The following is a 25,182-nucleotide window of genomic DNA, read 5'->3' as shown; positions in this document are numbered from 1 at the left end:
TACTCTACAAACTAGAAGTGATGACTACAGTAAATTATGATGTAAAAATTCCCTTAAAGCAGATCTCTACAAATCTATTATACTAGATTTTTGTATAACAATGATGGACAATAAAAGCAGATATTTATAATTTGTATTTTTCAAAAGTTTAAATTTTTATTGTTATTTCAGTTTTTTAAACATTTTGGACAAGTCCAAGAACTTTATTATACAGGCTTGATCTACTTGAGAAACAGCTCTTAATAGAAATGGCAAATAAGCCAAAGTCAAAATTAAAACTTTATCTTGTCATAGAAAAGCCTGGTAGGATACACACACCAAATTGCTACCAGTTATTTTCCTTGAAGGGTGGGATTTGGGTAAGGAACTTCCAGACATGAAGGGAAGACTTAACTTTTTATTTTATATGCCTCTTTATGCTTAATTTTTTTTTTAATGGTCAGGTCTTAAATTTATTACTAAAAACAAAAGTTATTTTAAAAATGTGACCTTGGTTATAAAAATTTACAAATTACATGAACAAATCCATCCAAACATTCTTCCTAAAAGAGAAATGAACACATGTCAACACAAAGACAAAGAACAACATAGTAATGTTTTAAATATACCCAATATTCACCAACCTACATATTTACACAAGGAGTCATATACATTGCTACAAAGTGATGTCATCATAACACAGACCTATAAAAACCCAAAGAATTCTTTTTTTTTTTTAATTTGAGAAAATGAGAGAGAGCACGCACATATGTGTAAGCAGGATACAGGGGCAGAGGGAGAGACAGAATCCTAAGCAGGCAATAAGTTCAGCACGGAGCCCGACATGGGGCTCAATCCCACAACCCTGGAATAATGACCTGAGCCAAAATCAAGAGTTGGATGCTCAACTGAGTCACCCAGGTGCCCCATGAGCCAAAAGAATTCTTGACAAATACATTAATAAGTATGTACCTAACCATGTTTTCTCAATGGCTTCTCAAATCTTACAAGTTATCAGAAGAGACATGAGATTTGAATCCAAGTCCATAATTATGCTTCTTTGTCCCTTATGCTACCCTAGATTTAGAAGCTGGTTAAATATTTCCTATACTACAAGGCAGAAAGGGAGTGAAGAGAGCTAATTTAGACAGCATCAAATACATGAAACCCCTAAGAGGGAAAAAAAACTAACTTCCAGAATTCATTTTACTTTATTTTAATGGGTGTGGGTAACCTGAGAGACTTGGAGAAAAAATATTAAGAAGGAAAGTTTCATACAGTACTATATAAATTTTAAAAGGAACAAAAACAAATGTAATATCCTTCTATCAAAATCCTATACTCATGGGGCACCCGGCTGGCTCAGTTGTAAAAGTGTGCAACTCTTGATCTTGGGGTCATGGGTTCAAGCCCCATGTTGGGTATAGAGTTACTTAAATAAATAAAACTTTTTCCTTTTTTTTTTTTTTTTAAGTTTATTTATTTATTTTGAGAGAGAGAGAGAGAGAGAGAGCATGAGCAGGGGACGGACAGAAAGAGAGGGAGAGAGAGAATCCCAAGCAGGCTCCTTGCTGTCAGTGCTGAGCCCCAGACAGGGCTTGAACTCATGAACCATGAGATCATGACCTGAGAGGAAACCAAGAGTCAGACGCTTAACTGATGGAGCCACCCAAGCGCCCCAAAACTTTTTTTAAAAATCGCATATTCATAAGTGTATGCCTATTACTGATAACCAACAAACATATAAGTACCCATATTTCTTAAGGATATAAACCAGAATGAATGCTATTATAAGCTGATTCTAAGTGTTTTGGGTCTAAACATTTACCAACTGCCTTGATCAGACACTTTAAGTTACCTATAGTAGCATCTTTAGGTATATGAGAAAGCAGCAGGAATCTTTCCCACACCCTCTAACACTCCATCAGATGGGCAAAAGATCCCTACACATCTAGGTCATCTTTTTTCTTCAAAGAACAGTTACAATGCCAAGAAAGAGACTAAAGGGTCTTTCTCCTACAGCAAGAAGTTCCTCCTGATCAGCACTGTGTGCCCTGAAATGCCAAGAAACTGCCAAGGATACTCCCTGGTGAATGTGGGCATAACCGTCCACCTCTCATTAGACTGCCCATGTCCCCAAGCACAACACAATTCTCTGGCAACCCTGGGTTAATCACAAAAACTCTAAGGATCCCTGCTGAGCCTGGCCATCAGCAGAGGTCTAAGCAGCAGCTCAGCAGCAGAAACCAAAGAATCGCAGAACTTTCTGCCTTAATCCCAAAGTATGTCTTCTCTTACCACTCCTTCCCTATGGCTAGGTGGGGCAGTCTAGAGTATACCCTGTTCTTGATGAAGCTGTTGTGATTTCCCTGACTATAATTCCCCCACCTGATAATCCTGGTTGAGTGAGTAGAAAGGAAGGTTGCCGGAGAGGGGGAAAAACAGTTACTCAAAAAGATGAAAATAACTTCGGAGAGAGTGAGCACAGGACCAGGGTTTGAGATGACATTATTACCCCAGTGGAGACTGGGTATATCAGCAGGAAGTCAAACTAACTTCATTTCACAAAGATACAAACTTGCAACTTTGATTTGTTTTTAATTCCCCTGCCTTCTCAGGCCTCACACACAGGGACTGTAAATTGCTGGAACTTCAAAACCAGGTGAGAAAAGATGCCGAAAGAAGTGGTGGAAAAGGGAGAGGCGCTGAGCAGAGAGAGGAATTCCGTTCCCCTCTTAAGAAGAATGTTAAAGCCAAGGGCACTCCCAGATCCCCAGGAAAGGAAGTAGCTGGATTCCAAAAAAGCACTTTTCCCTACCTTCTTGTTGTTCTTGTTATAGCCAAAAGTCGAAATCCCAGGCCTGGAAGTCACTGATAGCAGCATTTTCTCTTTAATGTAAGGGAGCTGAGAGAGAGAGGAGGGAGGGAAAAGGAGGGGGAAGGGGGGGGAGAGAAAATGAGAGGGAAAAGGGAGGGGGAGGAAAAAGGGGGAGAAAAGGAGCAAGAGGGAGAGAGATGGGGGGGCGGGAGAGAAAGAGCTGGGGCTGCTTGTTTACGTCACTGAGAGAAGTTAACCAAGAGTCTGAATAAGGCACTTCCACTGGGTCCTAATGCCCAAGATGTTATTTATTTATTTTTTCCCACAGTCTTAGTAGTTAAAGCAAAAGAAAAGTTCTTAGGTCTACCCCTTTCAACTCCATCCCTTCTCCAATATGAACAAGTTCTGTTTCTCCTGAAAAGACACTGAAGATTTTTTTTTTCCCTTAGAGTTACAAGATTTAGAAAAAGCTTTCAAGTTTGATTTTAAAGGGGCCACTGAGATACACTGCCTTAGAGAACTCATGAAGACAACTCTACTGAGAAAGAATATGTGAGATGAGCTCAGGACTTTTCCCACACTTTATACTTACAGTGATCTTAAGACACGAAGAAAGAACAAACAGAAGAGCTCACCAAACAGCAGAGACAGACTGCGGGAAATAACTAGTTTCAGATCTGTGGATAGTTCTATTCCTCTTGACTCAAGCTGATGGGCTGATGCTTCTCACCCCTTTTCAGATTCCCCCAGGCATCAGAATCCCCCAGGCATGATTTCACACTTAAGAAGGAATTATCAAACTTAACTATGCCATGAAACTTGGTGCCTAGTGATTTCTTTGCTTTCCCCCCAGCTTTATTAAGATAAAATTGCCTACCTAGCACTTTCTTCAACAACTGTAAGCTATCTTGTTTGATTCTTTATCCCACCATTTTCTAGTCTTCAAGGTCCATAAAGCTGAAACAGTTAAGAGTTACTCACCAAATCTGGAATTTATGCCCAAACTGAAGTTCACAGAGTTGGGATGTTTGCTTCAAGTTGTCTCTGAGCTGTAGAGCTGTAGGAAAAAATAACCGTAAACATAAGCTTCACAGAGAAAAAAATACAAAGTTCTCAGGGAAGAAGAACCTAATACAGTTGAGACAACATTCACCTCAAACAGTTTCAAAGTAATGTCCTGTGGAAGTAGCCTTAATAAGAAACTTGTAGGAAACCAAAAATTCCAGAATGACACCCAGTAATTCTTACCAATCCAAATGGAACAGGGATATATATAGAATCAAAGCCTTCAAATCTCTTCTTCAGGTCACCTTGTGCCATCATACATGTTCTCTTAAATTAACCTTGTCGGCTTTGCCACGACAAACATTAAGCCCAAACCCTTTCTTAAATGAAGTCCCAGTAGTCTCTATTCCAGTTTTCCTGTCACCTTTTTGCTGTGATAATGCGACCCACAGTACTAACATTCTGCAGAAAAAATACACACATATCACATACCACCCCCAAACTCTAACTTTCATTTCCAATAGGACAGGAAGTGCCTGCTCAGCTCAAGGGACACAGGAAGGGTGGGAGCAGCCTCAATGTGGGAACTGCAACTGAGATTGGAAGAACAGCAGTCAAATGCAATAAATAAATTACTAAAAGGTATCTCTCAGCGCTACCATATTTTTTTAAGTCCCTTTTCTGCCCTCATAGATTTTCATTCATTATATGCCAAGTTATCCATGCCATTTAGGCCCTTAGTTGATTTCTTCTCCCTTACCCTAACAATGTGGCACAGAAACCTTAATCTCTAAGGCCTGATTTATAATGCCAGTCAACCTAATTTATTTATTTTTTTTTAATTCTAACATTCTCGGGGGTCCTGGGTTGCTCAGTTAAGTGCCTGGCTTGATTTCAGCTTAGGTCATGATGTCAGAGTTTGTGGGTTTGAGCCCTGCAACAAGCCCTACATCTGGCTCCATGTTGAGAGCCTGCTGCCTGCTTGGGATTCTCTCTCCCTCTCTCTCTGCCCCTCCCCAGCTCACATACATGCACGTGAGCTTTCTCTCAAAATAAATAAACGTTAAAAAAAATTCTAACATGCTCAATGTGTTTTGTTTTCCTACTGCATCCTTTAACACTCAATGGTATTTTAGAATTTAAAATAGTTAAAACTATGAGTTTTAGAGAGAGGCAGACATGAGTTCAAATGCTGACACTTTTGTAGTTACTACTTATGTGACTTTATGCCAGGGTACTTAACATCTCTAATTCACTCATTTGCAAAATGGAAATAATACCTACTTCATTAGCCTCTGGAATCAAATCTAAATTTTAGCTCAGTCCTGTCACTTACAAAATGAATGACACTGAAAATAACCCACGTCTGGATTTTTCTCATTTGTAAAATAGGGTAAATAGTATCTACTTCCTAAAATTGTCATGAAATGAAATAAGGCAATACATAATAAGCCTTTATGAAAGGTTCCCTGGCACTTGGTAAACACTCAATAGATATTAGCTCTGTTATAATTAATTGCTCTATTATCTCCAGCATGTATCCCTCTGGATATTGTATAACCCAGATTTAACGATCTGAAGTGAGTATTTCCAAAAACCAGTATCTTGATTACATTCAAAAGATTATACTAGGACTAGGCAGGCTAAACTATAACTAGAAATACTAGATATGAAATTTCAGGAATCACCCATCCAATTTCATTTATTTCCCTACCTTCTATAAGCGGATAATCTGATCATTCAGAAATTCTTTTCTTGATCACCTGGGTGGCTCTGTTGGTTAAGTGTCCAACTCTTAATTTTGGCTCAGGTCATGATCTCACAGTTCATGGCATCGAGTCCTGCATCAGGCTCTGTGCTGGCATTGTGCAGCTTGCTTGGGATTCTCTCTCTCCCTCTCTCTGTCCTTCCCCCGCTCATGCTCTCTCTCTCTCAAAATAAATAAACATTAAAAAAATTATTTTCTTAACTCTGATCCCCTGGAAATTAGTGAAACATTTCTTATCTCTAGAAAAAAGGAAATAATACAGAAACAAAGCTCATTAGATTTAAGACACCCCAGCCTCCACTTCTCTAGAGTCCTACTACTCCAAGAAATAGAAACAGATCTAGAAAAAAAAAAAAAGGAAAAATAGAATTTTCATGCACCCTAAGATTTAATACCATTTCTCTCCTCTAAAAGGAGCAGTATCAGGTGGAGGTTGGAAGATAGAGGCAGAGTAGGAGGACCCTAGGCTTATGTCGTGAATACAACTAGATAACTATCATTATCATCCTAAATACCCCAGAAATTGACTTGAAGACTGGCAGAACAAACTCCACAATTAAAGGGCGCCTGGGTGGCTCAGTCGGTTAACCAACCAAATCCTAGTTTCAGCTCAGGTCATGATCTCATGGTTCGTGGGTTTGAGCCCTGTGTCCAGCTCTGCACTGGTAGCACAGATAATGCTTGAGATTCTCTCTCTCTCCTTGTCTGTCCCCCCACTTGCATGTGCACACACTCTCTCTCAAAATAAATAAACTTTTTTTAAAAACATTGAAAAAATAGACTTTAGATTTTTGTAGTCTAAGAAGTTCAAGGCCATAGAAGTAAAATGTCCTAGGTGTGTGAACTGATGCTAAAGGCTAATTATGTCAAAGAGCACCAATAAGACTGCAAACTACATCCTTTATTCTAAGTACATTTTAAAAAATTTTTTTATTTTGTTTGCTTGTATTTATTTTTGAGAGAGAGACAGAGGGCGAGCAGGGGAGGGGCAGAGAGAGAGGGAGACACAGAATCTGAAGCAGGCTCCAGGCTCCAAGCTGTCAGCATAGAGCCCGATTCAGGGCTTGACTCATGGACCATGAGATCATGACCTGAGCCAAAGTCAGATGCTTAACTGACTGAGCCACCCAAGCGCCCCTCTGGTAAGTATATTTTTAAAGGAGGTTATGGAGTTTTGTAGAAGTGACAGAGAATATAACAGAGTTCAATGGTGAGATTCAGGAGGCATATGAGAGGAGGAAGAATCCTATTTTTTCCATTGTGTCTATTTTGATGCCCACCCCCAACTGCTTTGCCTATTATATTGGCAACATTTTTCCAGATCTAGTCAATGCCTCTCAAATTCTTGGTTCTTATGGGCCCAGCACTCAAGAGTTGTTTTGAGGGGAAAAAGTAAAATAGAGGAGTTACTGGAAACCTCTTGGAAAGAGACATTTGCACCTCTGACTCAAGATAGACTGTTGTTTTTTTTTTATTTCTCCAAAAAAACAACACTTTTAAGTAAGTGTCTCAAGTAAAGGGGCTGGGGCTAGATCAACTCTGATTTTTATGTTGAAAGATGTCTGCATGCAACTATCAGCCCTTCCATGTCAGGGTGGAGAACTCAAAAGAATGTATTACCTGCAGATGCGCTAGCCCTAGATAGATATTCAAAGGGAGCCAGGCTGAAGTAGCACATGCATATGAAAGCAGGGAGACAGGGCAGTTTGCTAGTGAAATTCTAAATTAGGTTTGGAAAACTAAACAAAGTATATTAGGGCTGAGGATGCTCCCCACCCCCACCTCCACCCAGCTATTAATATTCTCTTGTGGATTATCTTTCCTCCCTTTTATTAATTTTTGTGTCCAAAGAATAGGTAATGGAAATATACCAAAAAGTTATTTCGTGGTAAAAAGATGAGATAATGCCTTAGGAAGAAGTGAAAAAGAGTTTATTTAACATATCAGCTTCCTTAAGCAGGAAAACTTAAGGATTGGCATCAAACAACAAAGAAATTTTAGCCCCACCTGCTTCTGATGTAGGATGGAATGACAAAATTGGCTTAAAACCAGAAATTGGGGAAAGCTGGCTTCTTAACTCCTTGACTCAATTTATTGGAAAACAGGGAAAAAGACAACTCTGAAGAATTATTTAACTCACATGCTGGATAGCAGCACTTATAATATGTGCTCCTCTCCTATAGCAACAGATACTTGTGGCCAAAAATAACTGTAAGGAATATCCTACCAAAATTTTCAAGTAGACTTTTCCCCTGCCAAACACTAAAGAAATGCAGGAATCAAATCACCTAGAATCACTAGGCCAGAAAATTAGCACAATGTAGAAAGAACAGACTAGACTGGATTCTATACATACCCAAAATGGACTATATAGATTATATGGTAATATTATATTCTTTAAATGTATATTTCCTTCACACCTGACACATTAATTTTACTTGGTCTCAACTATTCCTAAAATAAATAACTCAGATGATCCCACTAGGGACCACAACTGAATTTAACAACTAGGTTGAAAAAATGGTTGTCTCTTGAGGTCAAATATGAATGTCTTCAAATAGCTGAACACTGGCAATTTCATACAGTTAAACCTAACATTGCGAAAACTGTGAGACTGTGGAGATGATAAAGAGAATACCAATTAACTTGATAGTTCCTTTCCTTTGTCCTCTCTCATTTTCAGATGAGAAAACAAACCTAAAGAGGTAAACTCACTTGCAAAGGTCATGACAGTCATGACAGTCAATGGCATAACTGACACCAGAATCCAGACTTTCTGCCTCTCAATTCAAACTTCTTTCCATACCAATCTAATTTGCTTATAAAATTAAAAATCTGATAGTGGCCCCTGGCTTGCTCAGTCTGTGGAGCATAAGACTCTTGATCTCAGCATTGAGAGTTCAGGCCCCACGTGGGCATGGAGGCTACTTTAAAATAATTTTTTAATTAAAAAAATAAAAATGAAAATTCTGAAAAATATGTATTTTGAGGTCAGAAGTAATAAAGGAATAATCCTAGGATTCCAGAGGTGAAAGTTCAATTATTCTCCTCAAACCAGCTCTGATAAAGCTACTACTCACGTAGCAGTAATGAACAATATTTTGGCCTATTAAATTGCACACTAGATAATATTTCTAGAAATAAACTTATAATGGAAACAAGAAGATTTACATGAAACTACAACTGTATATAGACACATGAAAAGATGCTCTACATCACTCATTATCAGGGAAATGCCAATCAAAATCACACTGAGATATCACATCTGTTAAAAAAATAAAAAACTCAAGAAATGACAAGGATGAGGATGAGGATGTGGAGAAATAACAACCCTCATGCACTGCTGGAAATGCAAACTGGTGTAGCCACTGTGGAGAACAGTATGGAGCTTCCTCAAAAAGTTAAAAACAGGGGTGTCTGGGTGGCTCAGTCAGTTAAGTGTCCCACTTTGGCTCAGGCCATGATCTCACGGGTTCATGGGTTTGAGCCCTACATCGGGCTCTGTGCCAACAGCTCAGATCCTGGAGCCTGCTTGGGATTCTATGTCTCCCCACTCTCTCTGCCCTGCTCCCATTTTCTCTCTCTCTCACTCTCTCTCAAAAATAAACCTTAAGGGGCGCCTGGGTGTCTCAGTCAGTTAAGCGGCCGACTTCAGCTCAGGTCATGATCTCGTGGTCCATGAGTTCGAGCCCCGCATCGGGCTCTGTGCTGACAGCTCAGAGCCTGGAGTCTGTTTCAGATTCTGTGTCTCCCTCTCTCTGACCCTCCCCCATTCATGCTCTGTCTCTGTCTCAAAAATAAATAAACGTTAAAAAAATTTTTTTAATAAACATTAAAAAAATAAATTAAACAAAAAAAAGTTTTCAAGTTAAAAATAGAACCACCCTACGATTCACTAATGGCACTACTGGGTAGTCTGACTTCAGCTACAGTCATGATCTCACAGGTTCATAGATTTGAGCCCCGAGTCAGGCTCTGTACTAACAGAGCCTGGAGCCTGCTTCGGATTCTGGGTCTCTGGCTCTCTCTGCCCCTCCCCCGTGTCTCTCAAAAACTAAAAACAAACAAACAAACAAAAAAAAGACACTACACCAGAAGGTCCACTATAAGTTTGTATTCCTATAGCATTATGTACAAAATTGCAGTAGGCTTTTTTTTTTTCTTTGAGAGAGAGAGAAAGAGAGAGAGAGAGCGAGCGAGCGTGCGCCTGTGGGAACACAGACACAGGGCTGGCTTAATCCCACGACCCTGGGATAATGACTTGGGCTGAAATTAAGAATTGTATGCTCAACTGACTGAGCCACCCAGGTGCCCCTCAGTAGGCTTTTAATTCTGCTTGACTCTCCCATTTCTTGCACCCAGATTGTGAGCTCCTCAGTAGAGGCACCAACTTTTTTAACACCCAAACATAATTTATGCTTAAAAATTAGCTGAAAGAGGGGCGCCTAAATGGCTCAGTCAGTTAAGTGTCTGTTATGAACTCACAGTTTGTAGGTTCAATCCCTGCATGGGCCCCATGATGACAATGTGGAGTCTGCTTGGGATTCTCTCTCTCCCCCCCCCTCCCCTACTCATGCTTTCTCTCTCTCTCAAAATAAATAAATAAACTTAAAAAAGAAGAAAGAATTAACTGAAAGAACACAATTTTCACTTCCTTTTAAGTTACTTCCAATGGGAAAATGCATTCTCAATGAATATTAAGATAACACTGCCGCCTCCTGGGTGATATAGGTCATGCAACCTTTAGCAAATACCAGCAAAACAAAGCATGGAATTTGTACACATTTAGACCAGAAGTTTGAAATTTAAAGCCAGCTCTACCACTTTCTGTGTTAAACTGGAAAAGCTCAAAAATTTTAAAGATTTTTAAGTAATCTCTACACCCAACATGGGGCTCAAACTTACAACCCCAAGATCAAAAGTTGCATGTTCTGAGTCAGCTAAGCACTTCGAAATCTTAGTCTTTTATTTTTTTATTTTTATTTTTTTAAATTTTTTTTTCAACGTTTTTATTTATTGTTGGGACAGAGAGAGACAGAGCATGAACGGGGGAGGGGCAGAGAGAGAGGGAGACACAGAATCGGAAACAGGCTCCAGGCTCCGAGCCATCAGCCCAGAGCCTGACGCGGGGCTCGAACTCACGGACCGCGAGATCGTGACCTGGCTGAAGTCGGACGCTTAACCGACTGCGCCACCCAGGCGCCCCGAAATCTTAGTCTTTTAAAACATCAGTTTTCCCTTCTACAAAATGGGCACAGTATCTCTCAGGGATTATTATGACAAATCGGATAATGATTGTAAAAGTACTTTTGTCAATTATAAAGCATCTTACAAGTACAAGATGTATTTTTTCACCCATACGTGATATTTAGATGACACTATGTTGAATATCACAAATCCACCATTTTTCTTCAAACTGAATTTTTTTCAAATTGAATATTTTAACATGGTAGTTGTCTTAACAAATCCATCTTATTCTTTACTACAAATCTAATAACCTGCAGCCTGATAATCAGAGCCAACTCACTGAATTTTAGATGGCTAATGGCAAATTTCTTTCTTTATATGTTAGAGTCACTATCATCAACTTACTAAAATATGTTGAATATGAAAATATGCTAAAATTAGGGGTGCCTGGCTAGCTCAGTCAACAGAGCATGTATGCAACTCTGAGTCATCAGTTCGAGCCCATCTGGCACTGAAATTACTTAAAAAAAAATTGGATTGTTGTGGGGCATCTGGATGGCTCAGTAGGTTGAGCATCTGCCTCTAGGATTTCCGCTCAAGTCATGATCTCAGGGTTCATGGGAGCCAGCCCCAAATTGGGCTCTGTGCTGACAGGAATTATCTCTGCCCTTCTTCCACTTGCTCTCTCTTTCAAAATAAACCTAAAAAAAATTAGATTGTTGTGATGGTTGCATAACTTTGTAAATGTACTAGAAATCATTAAAGTATACTTTTAACATGAGTAAATTAAAAAAAAAAAATCAATGTTAGTGCCCACTAGTGGTGGTTAAAAGTTGAATAAAGATTACTTATTTTTTACTTTTTTTGAATAAAGTTTTTTTTTTAATATGCTAAAATTGGGGCACCTAGGTGACTTGGTTAAGTGTCCGACTTCAGCTCAGGTCATGATCTCACAGTTCATTGGTTCAAGCCCTGCATCAGGCTCTGTGCTTACAGCTCAGAGCCTGGAGCCCACTTTGGATTCTGTGTTTCCTTCTCTCTCTGCCCGTTCCCTGCCTGCGTGCTCTCAAAAATAAACATTAAAAAAATTTTTTTAAGACAAAAAAACTATATACAAATATCAAATATCCTTTATGAATAAAGATGTAAAAAGCCCTAACAAAATATTAGTAAACTGAACTCAAACATGTTTATAAAAGGGTTTATACATCATGACCAACTGCTATTTATTCCAGGAATGAAGGCTGGTTAAACATCCAAAAATCAAGTAACATGATATAACATATTAATATAGGAGAAAAAGCACAGATCATCTCAGTGGATGCAGAACAAGCAACTAACAAAAGCTACTATCTACTCATGACAAAACCTCTCAATAGAAGGGAATTGCTTTAATTGACAGATAAGGAACAGTTACAAAAACCCTACAGCTAACATAATGCTTACTGCTGAAAGACTGAATGCATTCCCCACAAGATCAAGGCAAGGGTGTCTACTCATAATTTCTGTACATTATGCTAGAACTTCTAGACAATGTGCTAAGAAAAAGAAATCAAGCAACAACAAAACCAAATAGCTTACAGACATCCAGATTAGAAAGGAAGAAATAAAAAATAAAATCATCTTTATTCATAAAAAACATAACTGTCTATGTAGAAAATCCCAAGCAACTCACAATAAAACTATTAGAATAAATTAATCCAGCAAGGTCATAGGCTACAAGATCAATATACAAAAATCAACTGTATATCTATACACTAGCAATAAACAGATCGAAATGAAATTAAGAAAATAATTCCATTCATAATAGCATCAAAAGGAATTAAATATTTAGAAATAAATTTAACACAGCAAATGTAAGATTTATACACTGAAAATTATAAAACATCACTGAGAGATATTAAAGAAGTAACTCTTAAAATAGTGATTTTCCCCAAATTGATATGTATATAGTTTCAGGACAATTCCTATCAAAATCTTAGCAGGTTTCTCTGTAGAAGTTGACAAGCTGATGGAAATACAAAGGACCTAGGAGAACCAAAACAATTTTGAAAAAGAAAAAAGTTGGAAAAAAGAAAAAAGTTGAAAGATTTATACTACCTGATTTAAAAGCTTACTAAAAGAAGCAAACAAGATAACGTGGTATTGCTGTAAAAACAGGAATGTAGGTCAATAGAATAGAACTGAGACCAGAAAGAAACCCTTATATTTATGGTCAATTAATTTTCAACAAAGGAATCAAAACAATTCAATGAGGAAAGAATTTTTCCATCAACAGTGCTGGGATAATTGGATATCTGCATTCAAAAAACACCAAATAACAAAAACTTAGACCCTTAAGCTCATACAATACACAAAGGCTAACTCAAAATGGGTCACAGAATTAAGTGTAAAAACTAAAATCATAGTCTTCTACAAGAAAACATAGGAGAAAATCTTCATGACTCTGGGCTAGCAGAGCTCTTAGACACAACACCAAAAGCATGAGCCATAAAAGAAAAACATGATAAAATGGATTTCATTAAAATTTAAAACTTTTTACTTTCACAAGATACCATCAAGAAAATGAAAAAACAGGGGCACCTGGGTGGCTCAGTCGGTTAAGTGTCCGACTTTGGCCCAGGTCATGATCTCACGGTCCGTGACTTCGAGCCCCACGTCGGGCTCTGTGCTGACAGCTCAGAGCCTGGAGCCTGCTTCAGATTCTGTGTCTCCCTCTCTCTCTGACCCTCCCCCATTCATGCTCTGTCTCTCTCTGTCTCAAAAATAAACATTAAAAAAAAAAAAAATGAAAAAACAGGTCACTGGCCATAAGATTACAAATGATATACCTGATAAAAGACCTGTATCTAGAACATATAAAGAGTTCTTATAACTCAACAATAAGACAAAAACCTAATTAAAAAATGGGCAATTGGGGCGCCTGGGTGGCGCAGTCGGTTAAGCGTCCGACTTCAGCCAGGTCACGATCTCGCGGTCCGTGAGTTCGAGCCCCGCGTCAGGCTCTGGGCTGATGGCTCGGAGCCTGGAGCCTGTTTCCGATTCTGTGTCTCCCTCTCTCTCTGCCCCTCCCCCATTCATGCTCTGTCTCTCTCTGTCCCAAAATAAATAAAAAAACGTTGAAAAAAAAATTAAAAAAAAAAAAAATGGGCAAAACACTTGAAGAGACACTTCACATCCATGACTAATAAGCACATGAAAAGGTGCTGAGAATTATTAGGCATTAGGGAAATGCAAATTAAAACCACAAAGAGATACCTACTAGAATGGTTATAATAATTAGAGAGCGTGCACACACGCAAATATTGGTGAGAATGTAGAGAAACTAGAACCCTCATACATTGCTGGTGAAAAAGTAAAATGGTACAGCCACTTGGAAAAATGGATTGGTGGTTTCTTAAAAAGTAAATCACATCTTTACCACACAGTTGTTAGTTTGTTTAGAGAGAGAGAGCGTGCACACGCGAGCTAGAGAATGTGTGCACTGGATCTCACGAACCATATCATGAGCCGGACTGAGCCACCCAGGTGCCCCTGCCACACAGTTTTATAAAAACTGTTTTATCTTTCATAAAAATTTTAGATTTAAAAATAATTTTTAGATTTCTTATAAATTCTATGCAAAATCCTGTTGAGATTTTGATTGGAACTGTATTGAATTTATCAATTACTCTGGAGTTTTCCTCCACTGAACACGGTGTATTAATTATCTATTGCTGTATAATAGTATTACTGCCAATTTAGGGGTACAAAACAACATATATTTATTATCTCACAATTTCTATAGGTCAGATGTCTGGCCATGGCTTAGCTAGGCTGCAATCAAAGTGTTGTCCAAGGCTCAGCTCTAACATGAGGCACACGTTTGGAAGGATCAACTTCTCTGACTTGATTTTTAGAAGCATTCAGTTCCTTGCAGGCTGTTGGACTGAAGGCCTAAGTTTCTTGCTGAGTGTTCGCTGGGAGCTACCTTCAGTTTCTTGCCATGTGGCCTTCCCCTGAGGACAGCTCATAACATGACTGCTTGCTTCTTGAAAGCCAATAAGGCAGTTTATCTCTGCCATATTCTATTTGTGAGCTGGAAGTCACAGGTCCCATTTATACTCAAGAGGAGGAACTTAAACAAAGGCAGGAATGTCAGAGGCAAGGATCATGGGAGCCAGACTAGAGTTTGCAATATGTGACATGCCTTTCCATTTAATAATTTCTTAGGGTGCCTGAGTGCCTCAGTCAGTTAAGTGACCACCTCTTGATTTCGGCTCAGGTCATGATCTCACGGTTCATGAATTTAACCCCTATGTAGGGCTCTACACTGACAGTGCAGAGCCTGCTTGGGATTCTCTCTCTCTCTGCCCCTCCCAAATGCTCACTCTCTCTCTACATAAATAAACTTAAAAAAAATTCTCTATAATATTCTTGTACATCCTACATTTATTCACATGTACTTTTCAGCTTGTAATGCTATCATAAATGTAGCTTCTGAAGAATAGGCATAGGGGCGCCTGGGTGGTTCAGTCAGTTAGGCGACTGACTTTGGCTCAGGTCATGATCTCACAGTTCATGGGTTCAAGCCCCAGGTTGGGCTCCCTGTTGTCAGCACAGAGCCTGCTTCAGATCCTCTGTCCCCCTCTCCTTCTTCCCCTCCCACACGTACCCTTTCTGTCTCAAAAATAAACATTAAAAAAAATAAGTAAATAAATAGCCATAATTATTACTTCAGTATAGGAACAGTACTAAATTTTGGATACTGATCTTTTATCTAACAATCTTATTGAACAACTTTTTTTTTTTTTTTGAGAGACAGAATCCCAAGCAGGCTCCATACCCAGCATGGAGCCCCAAAACAGAGCTCAATCCCTGGTATCATGACCTGAGCTGAAATCAAGAGCTGGACACTTAACTGACTGAGCCACCTTGGTGCCCCCCCTTTTATAAATTTTTAAATAATCTGTATACCCAATGTGGGGCTTGAACTCAACCCTGAGATCAAGAGTCACGTGCTCCACCAAATGAGGCAGCCAGGTGTCCCCCAGTAAACTCTGTCTAGATTGGGTTCTTTTTAAGATTTTGTTAAGTAATCTAGGGGCGACTGGGTGGCTCAGTCGGTTGAGTGTCAGACTCCTGATTTTGGCTCAGATCACGATCTCAGGGTCATGGGATCAAGCCGGGCATCAGGCTCCACACTGAGCATGAAGCCTGCTTGAGATTCTTTCTTCCTCTCTTTCTCTCTCTCTCTCTCTTTCTCTCTCTCGCATTTCCCCCACTCTGTCCCTCTCCCCTGCCCATACTCTGTCTCTCTCAAAAGAAAATACAAATTAAAAAATCTGACTATATAAAGATAAAAAATTCCTACCTGGCAAAAACCACAAAAGGAAAACCAAAAGTCAAATGATAAACCAGGAAGGGGGGGAGGAAATGTATGTAACTCATTTCATAGAAAGCTAATTTCCAAAATATATGAAGAGCTCCTATAGGGGCACCTGGGTGGCTCAGTCAGTTGAGTGTCCAACTCTTGGTTTCAGTTCAGGTCATGATCCCAGGGTCATGGGATCAAGACTTGTACTGGGCTCTGTGCTGAGCGTAGAGCCTACTTAAGATTCTTTTCTCTCTACAAAATAACATAAAATAATCTAAAAAAAAAAAAAAAGATTCTCTCTCCCCCTCTTCCAGCTCTCTCTCTCAAAACTAAAAAAAAAACCTTTTAAAAAAAAAGGTAAAATAAAAGCAAACACTTAGAAATTATATTTACTTGGCAATCAAAAAGAATGAAATCTTGCCATTTGCAACTACGTAGATGGCACTGAAAGGGTATTATGTTAAGCACAGTTAGAGAAAGACAAATATCATACGACTTCACTCAAGGAATTTACGATACAAGACAGATGAACATAAGGGAAGGTAAGCAAAAATAATACAAAAACGGAGGGGGACAAAACATAAGAGACTCTTACATATAGAGAACAAACAGAAAGTTGCTGGAGGGGTTGTTGAGGGGGGATAGCCTAAATGGGTAAGGGGCATTCAGGAAGCTACTCCTGAAATCATTGTTGCACTATATGCTAACTTGGAAATAAATTACAAAATAAAGAAATTAATTAATTTAAAAAAGAAATTATTTTATACTTATTGCAATGGCAAACATTTAAAAAAGTGATAATCACCTGAGATGATGGCAGAAAACAAGTGCTCTCCTACTGCTCTCCTATGCTACTGGAGACTAAAATGGTATGAATGATAAAGAAACAATTTGGCAACATCTATCAAAATTACAAATGTATATACCTTTTGACTCAGCAATTCTAATTCTAGGAATTTATCCTACAGTTATATTTGTAAACCTACAAAATGACAAGATTTTTAATATTATTCCCTGCAGCAATGTAATAGCTAGGGTAACCATAAAACATATTGTCCAAATTGGGACACTTTTATAAAAGAAAGAGGGCACTATTAATATTTAAGTTAGGACAACTGGCACAGGTGAGACTGCACCAAGCAAACCAGGAAATATGGTCACTCTAATAATGACAAAAAAATGTAAAATAATACAAATACTCACCAATAGGGGACATTTAAAATAACAATAAAACCAGACAATCGACTACTACATAGCCATAAAAGGAAGAACATTAAGTAGTGATTTGGAAGGTTCTCCAAGATGTATAGTAAAAAAATTAAAAAAATTTTTTTTTTTTTTTTTTAAGTAGGCTTCACACCCAGCGCAGAGCCCAACGCAGGGCTTGAACTTGCAACCCTGAGATCAAGACCTGAGCTGAGATCAAGAGTCAGACACTCAACCAACTGAGCCACCCAGGCGCCCCTAGAGTAAAAAAAATTCTTAGAGGAAAAATACAAAATAGTGCTTATAGTATGGTACCATTTGTGTAAAAGAGAAAAATATATAATTGCTTACATTTGGATAAAATATATACAGGAAAGATATACCGACAACTGATAACAATGTTTGCTTCTGGATAAAGTAGGTAGCTAGGAACAGACAAGAGGGTGACTACACTATATGCCCTTTTGTACCCTCTAAATTTTGTGGGTTAAAAAAAATTTTTTTTAATCTTTTTTAATTAAAAAAAAATTTTTTTTTAACGTTTATTTATTTTTGAGACAGAGAGAGAGCATGAACGGGGGAGGGTCAGAGAGAGGGAGACACAGAATCCGAAACAGGCTCCAGGCTCTGAGCTGTCAGCACAGAGCCCGACGCGGGGCTCGAACTCACGGACGGTGAGATCATGACCTGAGCCAAAGTCGGCCGCTTAACCGACTGAGCCACCCAGGCACCCCCAAAAAAATTTTTTTGACGTTTATTCATTCTTGAGAGACAGAAAGACAGAGCATGAGTGGGGGAGGGGCAAAGACACACACACACACACACACACACACACACACACACACACACACACACACACACAGCAGGCTCCAGACTCTGAGCTGTCAGTACACAGCCCGATGCAGGGCTCAAACCATGAACTGTGAGATCATGACCTGAGCTGAAGTCAGACGCTTAACCGACTGAGCCACCCAAGTGCCCCATGTGGATTTTTTTTTTTTTTAAGATTTTATTTTTAAGTAATCTCTACACCCAATGTGGAGCTCAAACCCATAACCCTGAGATCAAGAGTCACATGCTTCACTGACTGAGCCAGCCAGGCGTCCCTGTACCTTCTGAATTTTGAACCAAAATTCAGATGAATAAATAAATATGCAAAAGAAAATAGTCCTAGCAATGAATTTTAATTGGTCACTTTTATGACCTGTGTTTTTCCCCTGCTTGAGTTTCTATGCTCAATAAAAGAAATTCTGGGGTGCCTCGGTGGCTCAGTTCATTAAGCATCTGACTCTTGATTTCGGCTCAGGTCATGATCTCACAGTTGGTAAGTTCAAGCCCTACGTCAGGCGTCAGGCTCTGTGCTGACAGTGTGGAGCCTACTTAGGATTCTCTCTCTCTCTCTCTCTCTCTCTCTCTCTCTCTCTCTCTCTCTCTCTCTCTCTCTCTCTCTCCCCCCCCCTCCTCCTCTCTCCGCCCCAACCCCACTCACGCTTTCTCTCTCTCAAAATAAGTAAATAAACTTAAACGTCCAGCTCCATGCTGGCAGTGCAGAGCCTGACTAGGGGATGGAACTCACCAACTGTGAGATCATGACCTGAGCCAATTTTCTCTTAGCCCTTCTCTCTGCTCCTCCCCCCCACTCTCTCTCTCAAAATAAATAAACTTTTAAAATAAAATTATAGGGGCGCCTGGGTGGCGCAGTCGGTTAAGCGTCCGACTTCAGCCAGGTCACGATCTCGCGGTCCGCGAGTTCGAGCCCCGCGTCAGGCTCTGGGCTGATGGCTCAGAGCCTGGAGCCTGTTTCCGATTCTATGTCTCCCTCTCTCTCTGCCCCTCCCCCGTTCATGCTCTGTCTCTCTCTGTCACAAAAATAAATAAACGTTGAAAAATAAAATAAAATTATAAAAATAATTCTGTTAAACATTGTGATCCTACACACTTCCCTAGTTTTAAATCATTTTAATTCTACTATAAATATGTGAATGAGAATTGCACAAAACTAATACTTAATAAAAAATTTAGGGACACTGAGTGGCTCAGTTGGTTAAGTGTCTGACTCTTGATCACGACTGACTAAGCTCAGGAAAGGAGCTCACAGTGGGTGTGTTCAAGCCCCACCCGGTGGGGCAGCATAGGGATTGTTTCCCTCTCCCTGCAAGTCCCCCACTTGAGTGCACATGTTCTCTCTTTCCCAAAAATAAACATGAAAAAAAAAAAAAATTTCAAATCAAGTGCCAGTACTGTCAATAACTATCACAGAAATATGTACATATTACTTTTTTCCAATTTCTGTACTTAGCAATTCTCACAAAACAGCAATTATATTAACCATTTTCATAAATCATAAATTTATTTGGCACTTTCTGTACTTTTTACTGTGATTTTTTTCATCTAAGTTAAACTGGAATAGTAAATGCATATAAGTAAATATACTTAACCTTGAAAATTTCTTACTGTACATATTACCTGATAATCTAAAATTGTTTTATCTAGGGGATTTAGGCAGGGAGATGGGTTAAGTGGGTGATGGGTATTAAGAAGTGCACCTGTTGAGATGAGCAGTGGGTGTTGTATGTAAGTGGTCAATCACTAAATTCTATACTTGAAACTAATATTACACTCTATGCTAACTAACTGGAATTTAAATAAGAACTTGAAAAAAGTAAAAAATAAAATTGTTTTCTCTAAAAATTTCCCAAAGATCAGAAGGTTAGAACAGTAGCCTTTAGCAAATTGACAGGCAAAAGTGGGTGATGTATAAAAATGTTCAAATTATGTAAAATCTTGAGAAATTAAGGTTTATAGAGTGTTCAAGTAGAAGAATGTGGTTAAAATTAGTTTTTTACAGAATGGTTTTGTTTACTCTATGATAACACAAGATTCTGAAAACACTTTTCATGTTTTTTAGCTTAAAAAAAAGTATTAAAATGCTATCAACAATAACCACACGCAAAAGGTTTTTTCTTTTTGCTGTTTCAAATTCTTTCAAATTAGCACTAAAATCTTTTTTAGGTACCCCGGCAAAATCTACATTCTCTTAACACATTATAATGATTCAGACTTGCTATAATCTATTCATGTGGCCACCAGAGAAACCAATTTACAGGAGAGATTTGGCAAAATAGAGAAAATGTATATTGGGCATTATAAATTTGACCAGTATGATGATATATTGTGATTTTTTTTTACATACTCATGTCTGTACTTTTTCAGTCCTACAAAATTTAGTTTTGTAACTGCAAAACTAAATAGGAATTAGAAAAGCACATTTGGATAGATCATAGATACATCTGAATTTATACAAAATTTCATTCACTCTGTGAAGGTCTAGTCGATAAAATCAAGTTAAAACATGTGTACCAGTACCATAGTGCTACTCTAGCCAGAATCTAAATCCTATTCAAATACATGTGCTTACTAATGAAGACTTAGCAATATTTAAATACATTAACTGATCTAGTGGCCTTGATTAATAATATTATTTAAACTTTCAAAGCCAATGAATCCCTTAAGCCCATGAACTCAAAGTAACACAACAGTGGCAGCAGCTTAGTTCACCACTATCACAGACAGAATGAGAAGTGATGATAAGTGGTTAAGTGTAATGGCTCTTCAAAAAACTTGGCGGAATGAAAACAGGTAAGAAAAAGAGCTCCAGTAGGGGAGGGGCAGAGAGAGTGGGAGATACAAAATCCGAAGCAGGCTCCAGGCTCTGCCCTGTCAGCACAAAGCCCAACTCGGGGGTTAAACTCACTGACCGTGAGAGCATGACCTGAGCCAAAGTCAGTGCTTAATCAACTGAGCCACCCAGGTACCCCTCAATTTTTAAAAAAAGAATAAAAAAAAGAGTAATACTGATGGAAAATCTGAATTGCATAAAGCTGCTTAACTGAAATATATTTTAATTAAACACAGAGTCAAAACATACTCAGTGACTGTTTCTGCAGATGGAAAGACTTGAGCATATTCAAATGGTGAAAGATAGACTCATTACAGAGAAATAATTCGAAAAATACCGCAAAGTAAGTGGAGAGATTAACCAAGAATGATGGAAGGATTCCTCTTCAATAGTATCTGGAGGGATAAACACAGAATATAAGTGTAATGGCAGGAAATTGAGGATTTCTTTGTGAAGCAGTAGGGTGGCGAGTTCAAGTGAAGTAGAGAATCTTTGAAAGAAGATTGACAATGGACTTCAAGCTGTATTACAAAGCTGTAATCATCGAGACAGTATGGTACTGGCACAAAAATAGACACTCAGATCAATGGAACTGAAGAGAGAAGCCAGAAATGGACCCACAAACGTATGGCCAACTAATCTTTGACAAAGCAGGAAAGAATATCCAATGGAATAAAGACAGTCTCTTCAGCAAGTGGTGCTAGGAAAACTGGACAGCGACATGCAGAAGATTGAAACTAGACCACTTTCTTACACCATACACAAAATAAACTCAAAATGGATGAAAGACCTAAATGTAAGACAGGAAGCCATCAAAATCCTAGAGGAGAAAGCAGGCAAAAACCTCTTTGACCTTGGCCACAGCAACTTCTTACTCAACACATCTCCAGAGGCAAAGGAAACAAAAGCAAAAATGAGTTATTGTGACCCCATCAAAATAAAAAGCTTCTGCACGGCGAAGGAAACAATCAGCAAAATTAAAAGGCAAGCAATGGAATGGGAGAAGATATTTGCGAACGACATATCAGATAAAGGGTTAGTATCCAAAATCTATAAACAACTTATCAAACTCAACACCCAAAAAACAAATAATCCAGTGAAGAAATGGGCAAAAGACATGAATAGGCACTTCTCCAAAGACGACATCCAGATGGCCAACCAACACATGAAAAAATGTTCAACTTCACTCATCATCAGGAAATACAAATCAAAACCACAATGAGATACCACCTTACACTTGTCAGAATGGCTAACATTCACAACTCAGGCAAAATCAGATGTTGGCGAAGACGCAGAGAAAGAGGATCTCTTTTACACTGCTGGTGGGAATGCAAACTGGTGCAGCCACTCTGGAAAACAGTATGGAGGTTCCTCAAAAAACTAAAAATAGAACTACCCTACGACCCAGCAATTGCACTACTAGGTATTTATCCAAGGGATACAGGTATGCTATTTCGAAGGGGCATATGCACCCCAATGTTTATAGCAGCACTATCAACAATAGCCAAAGTATGGAAAGAGCCCAAATGTCCATTGATGGGTGAATTGATAAAGAAGATGTGGTATATATACACAATGGAGTATTACTCGGCAATCAAAAAGAATGAAATCTTGCCATCTGCAACTACGTGGATGGAACTGAAGGGTATTGTGCAAGCGAAATTAGAGAAAGACAAATATATGATTTCACTCATATGAGGACTTTAAGACACAGAACAGATGAACACATAGGAAGGGAAGCAAAAATAATATAAAAACAGGGAGGGGGACAAAACGTAAGAGACTTAAATATGGAGAACAAACAGAGGGTTACTGGAGGGGTTGTGGGAGGGGGGATGGGGCATTATGGGATCTACTCCTGAAATCATTGTTGCACTATATGCTAACATGGATGTAAATTAAAAAATTAAATTAAATTAAAAAAGAAGAAGGTTGACAAGGAATTGCCTTTGGGATGTAAATATTCTTATCATAGTGTTTAACTCTTCATAATGCAGGGGTGCCTGGCTGGCTCAGTCAATAGAGAAGGAGATCCTTCAAGCCCCATGCTGGGCATGGAGCCTACTCAAATACGTACATACATACATACTGTTTATGATGAGACCCCACCTATATACTCAGCTTCACTGATCCACACATTCTCACACCCAACCAAACTTCCACTCCAACCAACTGACCTAGAGTCCCTCAAATGTTCCTCTCATGCTATGTTATGGAAGAGCTCTGTCTAGAATACCTTTTTCCTCATCTCCATCCAGGGAAACACTTCTCATCCTTTAAGAGTTGGCTCCCATCACCCAACATTTCTTGAGGTTCCTTCCCCTTTATCTCAGCTACCTTTTACCTGACCCTGGTTTAGGTGCCTCACCCCTTTTTTTAATGTTTATTTATTTATTATTTTTTTTTAATATTTATTTATTTTTGAGAGAGTGAGAGAGAGAGACAGAGAGAAAGCAAGGGAGGGGCAGAGAGAGAGGGAGACACAGAATCGGAAACAGGCTCCAGGCTCTGAGCCATCAGCCCAGAGCCTGACGCGGGGCTCGAACTCACGGACCGCGAGATCGTGACCTGGCTGAAGTCGGACGCTTAACCGACTGCGCCACCCAGGCGCCCCTAATGTTTATTTATTTTTGAGAGAGAGTGAGGGAGGGAGGGAGAGAGAGGGGGGCGGGCAGAGGATCCCAAGCAAGCTCCACACTTACAGCAGAAAATTCGATGCGGGGCTTGAACTCACAAACCATGAGATCATGACCTCAGCCAAAGTTGGACACTTAACCAACTGAGCCACCCAGGGGCCCCAGGGGTCTCTTGTTTATACTTCCTTCTACATCTCTCGTCTCGGCATTTTTCTTAATTTTAAACACTCCGTTCTCATTTCTTCCAATAGTCAGAAACTGGTGTTGTTTTTGCTTAATTTCTGGATTCCCTAGATCCAGGCCTGGCACACCACAGGCCAATGAATAAATACTCACTGAATGAATGGAAGATGACTATGTCAGAGCTCCTAGTACTTATATAATTATACAAGATTATCTTTTACAAATGGAGAAACTAAGGCAGGAAGGCATGTGCACTAATAGTAACATTAGCAGAACAAAAATTAATGAAAAAAAAACTTAAGGTGAAATAATCTGTCACTTGCACTAATCAACATTCTAGCTACAATCTAAAGAGAACAAATGAGAATCTCTAAATCATAATAAACATTCCTTAAACATCAAGTTTCCAATTTTGTCCCAGAGGATTTGGCTTTTCTGATTTAGGTTTCAAAATCATTAAGACCAATCCTCCCTCATATACCACAAAACTCTGGCACATCCAGGGCTGACCTAAAAACCTACTATTAGACATGACAGAGATTTCTTTAACTTATTAAAAACTCATTTCTAGCTGGCCATGTCACAGTTGTCTAATACTTTTGCACAGATTTAACTAGATGGGTCCTTTTCAAATTTGAAACAAAAAAGGATTGGATACTGCCAAGCTTTAATTACCTGGGACGACAAGCTTGTTCTTCTTGAATATTTTATACTTTACACAAAACTGTGAGCCTCCCAAGTCACTCGTTCATGCTCCTTCCTCATACAAAGGCAGCAATATTGTAGTGGAAGAAGAGTCACTACAAAAGTCAAAGGGCAGCTAGGGGCTAGTTCTCCAAGCAAAGAACCTCCCCTTCTACAGGCAGATTTTCACTGACCGACCAGTTCCTATTATCAGAGACAACTGGAAAGAAAGAGAGTGGGGAACTCATCACTCACTGATTATAATTAAGGCTAATTCATAAAAGCAGGGGTAGGAAATAAAAGGAAGCAAATGACTTCTAGGTAATGTTTAGAAATCCCTAACATATGGTACCTGTCTCTCCACGGCTTAAAAAGCTTCAAAGAAATAACATTCCTGAGTCAAACAAGGATAAGATTAGCCTGTTACATTTGGAAAAACTAACGTTAGCTCTAGTTTATACTACTAGAACTTTCTTAAAGTCATGGGCGAAGCCATGCAGGAGGCAGCCCAGGGGAAGCCTGGGTTCCTCAATTAGAGAGAGAGTCTGAATAGGTGAGATAGGGCAGATAGGGAATGACTGCAGGAGGGAAAAACAAAAACAAAAGTCACTCTATCTGGTTTCAAACCAAATAAATCCTCCAGCCCTAACCAACGCAAAGGAGAACTGCCTTTCCACAAAA

General features: G+C 39.0%; 1 protein-coding gene across 4 annotated transcripts in view; it reads right to left on the bottom strand.

Annotated features, from left to right (window-relative positions):
• The window catches only part of RBMS2 (RNA binding motif single stranded interacting protein 2), a 73,238-nt gene extending 68,945 nt beyond the window's left edge, over positions 1-4,293 (bottom strand). For 2 of the 4 annotated variants that reach the window (XR_003970408.2, XM_030322936.2), the window contains exon 1: positions 2,798-2,990. Coding sequence is in view for 1 of the 4 variants with exons in the window: in XM_030322936.2 (XP_030178796.1) it covers positions 2,798-2,863 (66 nt within the window). In the remaining 3 variants the exon portion in view is untranslated. Of the gene's footprint in view, positions 1-2,797; positions 2,991-3,778; positions 3,855-3,950; positions 3,968-4,045 lie in introns of those variants that run through there. The other 2 variants (XM_030322937.1, XM_030322939.1) reach the window with 2 other exon arrangements.
• Positions 4,294-25,182: the final 20,889 nt, after the last annotated feature.

This window comes from Lynx canadensis, chromosome B4 (assembly GCF_007474595.2).
Source record: "Lynx canadensis isolate LIC74 chromosome B4, mLynCan4.pri.v2, whole genome shotgun sequence".
Classification (NCBI taxonomy): Eukaryota; Metazoa; Chordata; class Mammalia; order Carnivora; family Felidae; genus Lynx; species Lynx canadensis.
Note: the sequence above shows the minus strand (reverse complement) of the source record. Positions and strands in the feature narration are given on the sequence as shown.